Here is a 12,030-nt window from a genome sequence, read left to right on the forward strand (position 1 = left end):
AAAATATTTGTACACGCAGGAGAATTAAAGCAAACAGGCACCATGTATAACGTATCATTCATAAACGCATGCGATTGCAAGCAACGACTTCGGGTGAGTAGGCATTGCGCACCATACATTACTTACACATGCAAACGATTTCAATTAAACAGGCATCGCACGTCACACCACTCATACATGTAAGCGATTTTAAGCCAGCATGCATCGCACATCAAGGCACTAATCACATACGCATAATGGGGCATGATGAGCCATGTACGTTAAGGTCTGGTGGCCGATTTCTTATTAGAATAGATCCCCTTATTTTCCTGTCTGGATGGTCATGTGCTTTGTACATGTCTTTAAACTCAAAAGGGATAAAGGGTCTGTACCTCCCTGAATTTGTGATGTATGTGATGAATTCGTGACATGATGGATTATGATGGATTTGTCATGACGACATCGTTTTCTTGCATGAGAAATGCCTAACGCGTGATGCGTGATGCATGTTTACTTGACTTTGTTTGCATGCGCACGTATTTTTCCCGTATTTAAATTATTAGACAGATTTGCACTGCATCTTGCAAATGGCTGACAGTTGCTCCTTGTTTAATCCACCAAGCCTAAGTGTTGGTGACCTGTAAAAACTGAGGCTTGCTGTTTGAAAAAACCTGAAAAATCTAGTAGGATCGGCAGGCAATTTTTAATTTACTACTGATATTCGTTTCGATAAGGGCATGTAGCCGACATATGATATCTAGGTATTTCTTTATTCTCCTGTTTATTCTTCAGGGAATCGGGCTATTAGCTCTGTCTGATCTACACATATGCATGATGTTCCTCGCAAATGCACTTGACAACTGACGTGAGAGCTGTTGTGCGTCAGCATAGCAGTTCCTGTGACTCAAGACTGTCATCCATTGCATAGATTTGGCATACGGCACACTGATACTACTTCAATATGAGGTAACCCATCCCAGCCCCCCAATATGCACGCAAGAAATACAATTTTACCTAATTCTGATTTTCCATCGGCTGTGTGGGGCAATTTGACCCTCGACGGTTTTTCAAAATGACTTCCGAACGGCACGGCGTAGCCGCGCCAAATTGCATGGCTGCAGGCAGTTGGATAGCGGATCTTTTGACATAAAACAGTATATGTTACTTATAAGGCAAAAGGCCTTGGCTGTCAGCGAAGGGAATTTCTAGAGATTGTTCAATCTGATGCGACAGCGGAGTGTTAAACGAAGGCATACATCTTTGGGACAGTTTTAAGCAATGCATCAAATGAGTTTAGAATCACAAAAAAGTGCATTGACCTAGGTTCAGGCATAAAGGCCAGACCGGTGTCTAAAATAACCCACCTTTTTGCTCGACAGCTTGCTTTGGAGACAGCTTTTGAAGCTCATTTTAAATTTATTTGCAACCGGGATCGAAACAAATATGTTCCATGAACTTTTTAAAGATCAGATTAGGCAGCTAAAGGAAAGTGACCTTGGCAAAGGTTTTGCCTTGAGAAACGTAACACATAGCGTAATCCCTAACGCTTATTTAGATGAAAAATAACAGCAATATCATAGTCTTTTGATCACCTTGACCTTTTGAAAGCCAAACAAGGTCACTAGCCTTAAATGATCACCATTGGCGTTTTGCTTAGAACAGGTATCTATGTTCACGGTGGTTCCGTGAGGAGGTCTGAGGGCACTTTGGACACTTATCTGTGGTATAACCTTGTTCGACCTTGTTTGACCTCAAGGCCATGACCAAGGAACCTCAAATTTAGACATAAGTGAGCTCATATGCAGGTTAAGTGACCCTGTAAACTTGGTGTCTCTAGCTATCTCAACGAAGGATATTCAACCGGACACCGCGGCGCGCGTCAATGCGCAGCAGCCGTTGCCCAGGTACAGATGCTTGTGCCACTGCACTCGTAAGCCCGTGCATCGAAAACTGTGGCGTCTAGAAATCAAGATATACACATTCGATATCCAACATAAGCCCACCAGATAGACACTTCTTGCGTTTTGTGCCATGGTAAAAGTGCCAGACTATAACAATTTATTCAACCAGTGCAGCTTAACACGCGCCAGGGTGGCCGCTTCGCTACCCTTCGGATACCTTTGGATACCTTGGATACCCTTCGCTGGATAGGGTCAATTTTACCCCCCTGAGATCTCAGGAATTAGGAGATTAGGGACGCCAAATTCACAGTGCTTTCGCTTCTACGTGGGCTCATTTAGGCCGAAGCTTGGGGTTCCTAGACAATTAACTTCAGGTTAAATAAGGTCAAACGAGGTCAAACTTCAGGCTGGTCTCCAACGTGTCCCCAGAACCTATAGACCTGCCTAAGCAAAACGTCGCACGCCCACTTGAGATTAGTGGCCTAGGTTATTTTGGTTACCATGACTTTTCGAAGGTCATGGTGACCAAAATCGTACACGACTGCTTTGAGTTTTGCATTTCAATAAGCAACGAAGATTAGGCCATGCAGCATGCTCCTAAAAACGAAATTTTGACCAGGGTCATTTTGGGTCAGTAACCTATTCTGACCTTTAAAAAGCTCATGGAAGATAATAATGCTGTTCCTGTTATCAATGAATTCGCAGTGAACACCAGAAACTACCTCAAACATCAAGCCCTAGAATAATAAAGCAAGTTTTTTTAACCTAGTCTGACCCTCATACCTGACGCTAGGTCAATGGAGTGTGTTGATTCAATTGCTGTGTTGCCTAAGAAGACATCTCAAGGAAGTATGGCTTCGTGTAACACACCGTTGCTGCATCAGATTAAACGAATCCCTAGAGATTGCCTTCGCTGAATCCCTGGCCTGACTGACTTGCCGTAGGCCAGCAACCCCACTAGATGCATCAAAATGTGCGAAACTAAACGATCCACGATTCAACTGTCTACACCTATGCAAGATTTGACGCGGCTGCGCTGCGCCGTTGGGAAATTATTCCGGAAAACCTTTGGGGGTTCAAACTGACCACTCACCCGAGCGCGTGTAAACGTGACACCTGGACAACCCAGGAGCAAGGCTCCTGGGTTGTCCAGGAGTGTCCTGCATGTCACTGGAAAGCTGTAGTTGGTTTGAATCTCCTTGTAGAACATTCCTGGTTGTTTGATTACTGCTGCCTGTAGATTACTGGGACTGATCTTTACGAAAACAACAGCGTTTTCATCCAGTGCTTAGTGTTTTCCATTGGAAAACCAGCAAATGCTTTGAACGACCAGAGGACCCTCTATCACTTGCAATATTAGTGGTACAGTTTTGTGCGTGTCCATCATACAATCGTATCATCGACCTCATACCGTCACGTCATCATCTGCATACCATCATATGCGGATGATGGTCAAGATAGAGGTCAAGGAACAAGACCAGTTCGGATCAAGGTTATGGGTATAGTTTTCTGTTTAGTTGGGGACTTCAGTCCCCCAACTTTGGGGAGAAAGTGGGCGAAATCGGGGGAGAATCCTGCTTGTTGGCATACTTTTGGGGCCATGTTGGATCATTTTTCACTGTTCAGTACCCTCCAACTCATTTTGCAAAACTACGCTGCTGGCCAAGGTCATGTCAGGTGAAGGTCATGGGCTGAAGGTCAGGTCACCTCATCGGATCTAATTTTCGGACAGTCTGGTGCACAGTGCAAGCATGATGAAGCCAATAGAGGGCTTTGCGCTAGCTACAGGCACTCATTTATCACAAATGGGCACAACAAATTACAGTTTTGCTTTGTTTTGTTTTTACAAATTAGTTTTGCTCAATATTTGTAATTTAACCTCACGTAGCCAATAATTATTAGTGTCAGGTGAGACCTCACATGACCTCTGATTATTTTCAGGTATGAGCTCACATGGCCCCTTATTATATCAGGTGCGATCTCACGTGACCTCTGAATATGACCAGGTGTGACCTCACATGACCCCTAATTACGATCAGGTGCGACCTCATGTGGCGTGCTACCACTGGTGTGCAAGCTTTTTGGAAATCCACATTCGGCTTGTTGATGTGTATACAAGTAGTGAAAGTACCGATAACAGTTCGGCTTTTTCGAAACCCTGACATACTATTCGCCCAAAAATTAGCGAGTCGAAGTGAGGCGGCGGCATAGTGTGCCTCCGCCCCCCCCCCCCCCCCCCACCTGACGGCCGAATGCACCGCGAGACGAGCCGGCGCGCTGCTCCGACTCACGCCAACACGTCTGCGTCTGTAAGCACCGACTGGGTGTCATCACAGCCGGCGCCGAGAGCGAAGGGTGTATGTGCGGCGCTGTACATGGTCGCGCCGCATCTGGACTTCGCCCTGCGCCGCCGCCGCCGTGCTTACCTTATCGGGCGGGGAGGGGAGGGGGTGGGCAGCCGGCCGGCCGGGGCGCCTCACTCTTCCACGCAGCACGCCGCACGCAGCACGCCCCGCGCCCCCGCCACCATGGTCACCTACAACGGCGAGTACAAGCTGGCGTCGTCCGACAAGTTCGACGAGGTGATGAAGGCCATGGGTGAGTGGCGGCGACCGGCGGAGGCGACGACGGCCGGAATGCGAGCTCATTTTGGGCGGCTGTCTGCGTTGATCCGGAACTGTGCCGGAGTTCCCACAGACAATTGGCTGCATGACTTGACTCATTGTGCTCACTTGTCAACATCTTCTGATTCTTCTCCAATACTTCAACCTCGTAGGCATACGGCCCGCGGTCCTTTTCGACGTAACACGGACGCTGTTGTGTTGTCACAAATAACCAAGGGTGGAGCATATCTCACAATAGTTCCCTTCGATAAAGGTAGGTGTATTCCCGTGCAGGGCAATGCACTTAACCAAAGAAGTTGCATTTGCAATGGACACAACTGCTGACCTCACGACCTCATTTTGGGCGCAAAATGACCTCGGTTGTCGGCGCGCCCTAAAACCCCACTGGACCACAAGGACCCAACTGCTGAACATAGTTGGTTTGCTCCGTTTCTCTCGGACCCGGCTCTCGTCTCCCGAGTTGTGCCTGCAGCCGGGCGTGTGCCGCGGCAACGCACCGAAAACGGAGACGGCGGCTTCATCATGGGACAGACTGGCTGCCGACCAGCAGACCGTCACACCGGGTCACCCGGCCGCTAGACTAAAACAGACCGAAACCTCCGACTGACCCAGAGTGCGGACCCAAGACGCGCCCATGTCTGCAGCATGTGTTCAGTTCAAACTTATCCTCTGGCGCTGGCCGACGAGCGCATTCTGACCTGATCTGACCCGAAGCTCCACGATATACCGAGGTCAGACGCTGCAAGATATTGAGCGTAAAGGCCGGCTGGTTAGCGCGTTCGGCACCCACGTTAGGTCCTGGGTTCCAACATCCCCTGTGCCATAGCTTCCGGGTGTTATTACGACCACTGCAGCCGCGGATACTTCGTAAAAGGATGTGCGGCAGCGCGCGTGGCGTTCCTCTTACAAACCACTGGTGTGGTCATCTCACGTGGCCATCCACATGCAGGGGTCGGCCTCATCACAAGGAAGGCGGCGAACGCGGCCACGCCGGTCATCACCGTCACCACCGACGGCATCCACTGGAAGCTGCGCCAGGTCACCTCGTTCAAGACGCACGAGCAGGAGTTCGACATCGGCGCCGAGCAGGAGATGACCACGCCCGACGGCAGGAAGGTCACGGTCAGTGGGCTGTCGGTGGACCGGGAGGACTGTCTCACGGTCAGTGGGCTGTCGGTGGACCGGGAGGACTGTCTCACGGTCAGTGGGCTGTCGGTGGACCGGGAGGACCGTCTCACGGTCAGTGGGCTGTCGGTGGACCGGGAGGACCGTCTCACGGTCAGTGGGCTGTCGGTGGACCGGGAGGACCGTCTCACGGTCAGTGGGCTGTCGGTGGACCGGGAGGACTGTCCTCTGTCTCGCCCCACGCCTGAACGCTGGGTTGACACGCGTTGTTCGAGGTGTCATTGTGCCATTTTCTGTCAAGTGTCATTCTCGATCATGGCTGCAGCCGTGGCGAACTGAGCCGCGCTATAGTGACGCAGCTGACACCGAAACAGCTGCAGAGAGGACCTGATAGGTTCCAGAGTACTCCACAGGCTGGGTAAAGCAACAAGTGGTACCATTTGAAATGACCACCCAAATGGACATAGGCTTGGGTTAGGTGCTCATCGAGAAAATTACGTATCTGGCTATGGGCAAGGGTCAGATCTTGACAAAATGTCGGTTCTATGCTTCAAAGACTGCTACGCAATGTTACCAATTGCGCTTCTTTATTCATAGTTAGCTCCATTCACATACAGTTTTGCGATTATCGACAAAAAAGAATGGGCAGCGTGTGGGCATGAACACAGCCCCATGGGTTGCAGCTGGATTGGTTAAGGAAATTTCGCCCATGAAGGCCCCTATTAAGTGCCCACGCAAGATGAATAAGGGGATGGAAATGAATAAATACCGAGTGCAATTTATGTTCAGTGTACATCCATGGATGCATACAAAAATGAAATACTGATCAGCTGTTGGTTTCAGTAGACGCATCTATGTATCGGAAATGTAATCCCAAACTTTAGCACATGTTGGGTGCTTTATTCATCAGCCCAAGCCTAACAAAAATCCCGGCCAAAAATGATCCCAAAGTGGTCAAGCCATTCTCGAACAGTTGCAGCAGCCACTGAGATTGTCAGCGCCCCAGCGGCCGAGAGTCCTCGTCATCACGTCACGTAAAGTTGACGGATTCCAGTTCAGTAAATAATGCATGCCGCATAGTAGCTTGGAAAAAGAACTTAATCATTGACGCGAATGAGCCCGTAACATTAAAATAATGGTGACAGCAAAAGCTTCGTTCTCGGCTCCCATCCCTGAGGTATTTGGACTCCGCGATGCTCATAACCCAGACCTCGTAATGCGTGGCAACAGGTTCCAGTCCTAAGTTCCGATTGGTGTTTAGCCTCATGCTTTTCACCAAATGTGAAAACTTGAATGCCTTCTGCTAACACGCCGTTTGCCGCCATGCCAAGAAAGCGAACGGCTAAAAAGCGAAAACCATATCGACGATTCGTTTTTAACGAGGTGAAAGTTGTCGAAATGTGCATTAGTCGAAGGTTGAAATGCTGATTAGCCGACAATAAGTTAGCCGGAACAGTTGAATGTCAATATGCCAAAATGGGACTTTGACGAATGGCAATTACGCGAATGGAAAATCACCGAACTGTGAAATAACCTTTTTGTCGAAATGTGATTTTGACGAACGGCAATAAACGAACGAAAAATTTGCTGAATGGCCGATTAGCTGAATTCATTTGCCGAAGCGTGAATTGCACAGTTCATAATTATATCAAGCAATAACGACCGCAGACCGTATTGGGCGGCCCATGAACTACTCATGAAAGAACGACAAAGCTTGGTGGGGCGTAAGCAACAGTCTTAGGGACGATGATTTATTCTGTTAGGTTTGCGTTATTGGGGTTCTTCATACAGCTTGGCGGGTCAATGAAACAATGGCCTCCAACCGGAACAAAAACTTTGATCCCTCTAGCCTGACATGACACCATACAGGGCAGATCTGTCGATGCCCATCCTATAGAGATTTTTAAATATATTCAATGCCGTTTCCCGTGCTGTAATGTGCTCAGTTCTTGTACTAAAATTATGTTGGACCTAATTTAAGCCATGAAAAGGCGCATTCACTATTATTCCTTCACATCTATATGATACAGCTTGACTAGTCCTTTCCATCGCTGCCTTTTCGGTAGTTCCAGCTTGTTGGGTTTTCGAAATCTTGAGGTGAGCTGCTGAGGCCTCTTCTCGTAAGGCGACAGTGAAAACCGCCCACAAAAAGAGCCTATTGAGATAATTTTGATGCTTAGGCATTCGGCTTAAGCACATTCCGCTAATTAGCATTTGAATAAGAGGATTGCAGCAAATCAACATCCGTTGAAAACACGGCTCCGAAAATTCTGAAAGGCTAGACGATTTTTCAGCTTATTAGTTTTCGACTAAATAACGATTCAGCTTATCAACATTTGACTGAACAGCATATGCGAAGATGAGCATTCAACTAAAGAGTGCTCCGGCAACTAGTATCAGACTAAGGAGCATTTGGATAAGTTGGCATTCAGTAAATATGTATTTTGACTCACAAACATTTCGTCAATATCGGCAAAAAGGCAAGCTGGCAAGTTACCGCTCGGCCTGAGCATTTCAGCTTTTTGATACGGCGGCAAAGACACATGGTCAACGATAACATTCGGTCAAATGCAATCAACAAAACAAAATAAGCCTGACGCATTGAATGTATTTGGCCGAATACCGGCTAAGCAGTCCCTAGGACATCCCATGTGCGAAAGGCCAACCATGTATACAGCTCACAACCAGAGCGTGCGACGGCCTGGCAACGGGTCCGCAGCTGCATAGCGGCAGTCTAATTTCACGATACGTTGGCCCGGGACCGCACGACCATCGGCTCTATAGCTGCCGGTCCGAGTTCGCGGGCACCCACTGTAAATACACGGCGGACAGGTATGTTTGTGGGCCGGCCGGCGGCGGCGCCGTGTGCGGCCCCGCGCGTCATCGCCACGTGTTTAAACGGCGGCCGCTCGTCTCAACAAAATCGCTCGTCGTCGTCCGAGTTGGACCGGAGCTCTCATTCTTGGAACAGCCGGAGGCGTTGTTATTGCTAAGGGTGCGGCGGGGTTAAATCAACACTGGTCGATATGAAATGCACGCATGGTGCGCAGTGATGTGTATGGATGTATCAGTTTGAGGTCCTCATGTTAATGCCCAGACATGTTGATGTGGTTCAAAAGTCCCCACATATCTCCTCAGAAGTCCCCACATATCTCTTCGTATCTCCAGCCACCATCATTTGAAAACAGCTATGAGCGCAATGCCACGTCATCAGTGAAGAGGATCAAGCGGAGCTATTTCAACAAAAATAAACACACGAGATGCATGTTTCTTCACTTGCTCTAAACTCTTCACCATCAGAATCAGCTCCATTCGACGCAAGCTACGCTGGACGTTCTCACTGGCCGTATTATTGCGCTAGGTCAGACGCCACAAAACAGACAAGTTCAATAGCCCGGTTCAAAGGTACAAAGTCCAGATCTCGCCTGCCTAATGCCGCCGCTTATCTCGGTCCGTCCCGCCAGGCGGGGCGACACATCGACGACGGCCAGTTGCCACTGCGACCTGTGCTATCGCGGCAGGAGACGCGTGGACGAATCCAGAGTGTGCGCACTAGCGTAGAATGGCTATCACTGCAGAAGTATCATATGGAACCAACGGCTGCCTGCTTCATTTCAGCTTAAAGTGAACAGCCTGCACCTTCTCCAAATGCATACTATTTCGTAAGCCCCATTCGAGCATCGAAAGGCACCATCGATCGAAAATCATCGAAAATCGATATTGAAAATCGATCCCGACCATTTTTGGTGCTCCCGATCTAGTATCGCCTAAACATCGATGAAAAGACTCGAGTCCTCGCTGCCGCGTGCGCACACATGCACCAGGAGAGCATCAGGAGTCGTGTACTGCCGCCTCCATCGCCCCCGCGGGCCTTACCAGCGTCGACAGCTCCCCGTCCCTGCCCGCAGAGCGTGGTGACCAAGGACGGGGACACGCTGACCGAGAAACAGACCGGAGGCGGCAAGGTGTCGACGCTGGTGCGGAAATTCACCGACGACGCCATCGAGATGGTGGGTGTGCCGCCTCACCTGAGCCCGCGAACGTTCTCGTTGCGTTCTGCGTTCTCTGGTCATATGTGCACTCATGTGTTCCGTAGTTGAAGCTTTATTTCTGTGAGGAACGCTGCAATAAACGCGTGCAAATATTGCAGCCCTATCAAAGACCTGGACCATCTAAAACTCTGGTTTCCTTTGGTCCCCTCCCCTCTTCCAACAGCTGTTGTTAAGGTCCATGTTCTGTATGTTGCATTCCGTGGACAATTGGCTGCCTGACTCGCCGTTCTCCGGTCAGGTATGGTCAGTATGCGTCAGTCAGGTATGCGTCGCTTCACGTTTTGGGTTTTGAGATGACGACAACTGGTGACACCTCGAATGTCTCCTGCACTGTTTCAGACGGTATCCTGCGATGACGTCGTTTGCACGAGGGTGTACAAGCGGCAGTGACGCGTCCCTTGCGACCCCCCACCGAGGTGCGATGTCCTGCGGCCATCATCCGCCGAACGGGATGAGACTGGCGGCCCAGCGTCCAGTCTCTGTCTGCTGGCGGCCCAGCGTCCAGTCTCTGTCTACTGGCGGCCCAGCGTCCAGTCTCTGTCTGCTGGCGGCCCAGCGTCCAGTCTCTGTCTGCTGGCGGCCCAGCGTCCAGTCTCTGTCTACTGGCGGCCCAGCGTCCAGTCTCTGTCTGCTGGCGGCCCAGCGTCCAGTCTCTGTCTACCAATCTGCCAATGGGGACGAGACTAGCCGCCAGGCATCTACCGGTGCACCAAGGCTAGGGGATGAACAGGCGCGGTGGCGTGCGCGCATGCGTGACAATACATTTACATACCTTTCCATGGAAATCTTCCGAACTCAACTTCAGTTGTGATTGCGGTCTTGTGAGGAGCGCGTGGGTGAACCAAGTTTGCTCTGCTCCACACCTTCGGGAATCGGATTCGGAAGCATACGTCTGTGCTCATGTGAAGAACAGGGGGATGAACGAAGATTGTTTTAATCACTCCCTCCAGATAACGGATTTAAAAAACGAAAAAAATGATAAGCACTTAACACATGGCACTAAGCATCACAGCTCTGCGACGCTCCAAGGACGTCTCAACCGCCCCTCGGCCGGCCCCTCACTGCTCCTCTCCAGGACCTGGGGTGGCGGCCAGCTCCGGCCGCGCGCCTCTGGGGCATATGCTGGGCCGCGAGGCACTGCAAACTTGGCAAACGGCCTCACAACGCCCTCACCGGCAGGTCCATGGCTAATAGACTTAAAATACACGCCATTGTACCATTAATTTGTAATGAAATCAGCGAGAAAATACCAGTTACAACCACCCTGTACAGAGTAAATTGGTCGTAACAAAATTGCACTCTACACCCTGCATGATTGTTTCTTAAACCACAAGTATGCCTACGCACGCACCCGTTAATTATGACAATGAGATGGTAGACGGAGCCACAAAATAATGGCTTCATGCAAATAATACGGGAAATATAATTCCAGACAACACAACAAATACGGAACCAAGCTTGCCGTCGACAAAAGGTGGTCTCTAACCTGGTGACAGCAACAACAATATTTGAGAATCGGGGTACCCCGACGTAGGATGTCTCGGTGCAGTTGTCACGAGGGTTATGAGTGCTCAGATATTTCACCGCAACCATCACAGGCGATGGGCTCCCAACGGTCGCCGAAACAAGGAAATCGGTCGGCTTTCACAATCCGCTAATGGTAGCCGTCCATCATCAGATAACGTTTCCACCAACAGCTCACAAAAATAGTGTCTCAGCACACACCTAGCCAATTCAACGTTCATACAGTAGGAAAAATAGCCGCGTAACAGTCATCGTCACAAAGCAACAGAGCCGAGCGTCGTTTAACCGAACGGTCACCAGCGGCGCCGCCTCTGCCGCGCCGGATCCCGAGAGCTACCGCCAGGGGGCAGCGACACCGGGCCGGTCTACCCGGCAGGCGGCGGCGGCGGCGCATCCCCGGCCGGCGTGGCGGCAGCGCCGCTACAAAGAGTCCATAACGTTCTTCTTGGCGCCGAATGGTGCCAGTCGACCCGGCTTTGCCGACCCGAAGCCTGCCGGCCGCCCCGGTGCAGAGTTACACGCGGCCTTGGGTCCAGCATCTGACGCCGAGTCACGTGATATCGCCTGAACTAGTCAGTGGAAGCCACGGTACGGCTTATGCAAGGTGTGGGGCTTAATAAGGCTTATCAGTTTTGGAGCACGGGAGTCACAGTCGCTACGGGAGTTACGACACGGCCAGGATGGCTGTATAAAGCAACACTAGAAACAAACATCGCCGAGTGCCACTAGAGTACCACTGGAGTAATCAGTTGGATCATTATGCCACTAGTCATCATATGGACCAGACCGCTAACTTAACAGACAGAACAACACACTGCTATTGCA

General features: G+C 50.2%; 2 protein-coding genes across 5 annotated transcripts in view; one reads left to right on the forward strand and one right to left on the reverse strand.

The window, feature by feature from the left end:
• The first annotated feature begins 4,358 nt into the window (after positions 1-4,358).
• On the forward strand, positions 4,359-10,458 carry LOC119099125 (sodium/calcium exchanger regulatory protein 1). The gene is made up of 4 exons (XM_037222210.1): positions 4,359-4,478; positions 5,454-5,626; positions 9,538-9,639; positions 10,021-10,458. The coding sequence occupies exons 1-4, from the start codon at positions 4,409-4,411 to the stop codon at positions 10,069-10,071; spliced, it is 396 nt and encodes a 131-aa protein (XP_037078105.1). The 5' UTR covers positions 4,359-4,408; the 3' UTR covers positions 10,072-10,458.
• Positions 10,309-12,030, reverse strand: part of LOC119099124 (osmotic avoidance abnormal protein 3) — a 29,440-nt gene continuing 27,718 nt past the window's right edge. For all 4 annotated transcript variants that reach the window (XM_037222207.1, XM_037222208.1, XM_037222209.1 and 1 more), the window contains one exon: positions 10,309-11,696. In XM_037222207.1, coding sequence (XP_037078102.1) covers positions 11,626-11,696 — 71 coding nt within the window. In that variant the 3' untranslated portion in view covers positions 10,309-11,625. The remainder of the gene's footprint in view (positions 11,697-12,030) is intronic.

This window comes from Pollicipes pollicipes, unplaced genomic scaffold (genome assembly GCF_011947565.3).
Source record: "Pollicipes pollicipes isolate AB1234 unplaced genomic scaffold, Ppol_2.1 Scaffold_4740;HRSCAF=5597_pilon_pilon_pilon, whole genome shotgun sequence".
NCBI classification, from domain to species: Eukaryota; Metazoa; Arthropoda; class Thecostraca; order Pollicipedomorpha; family Pollicipedidae; genus Pollicipes; species Pollicipes pollicipes.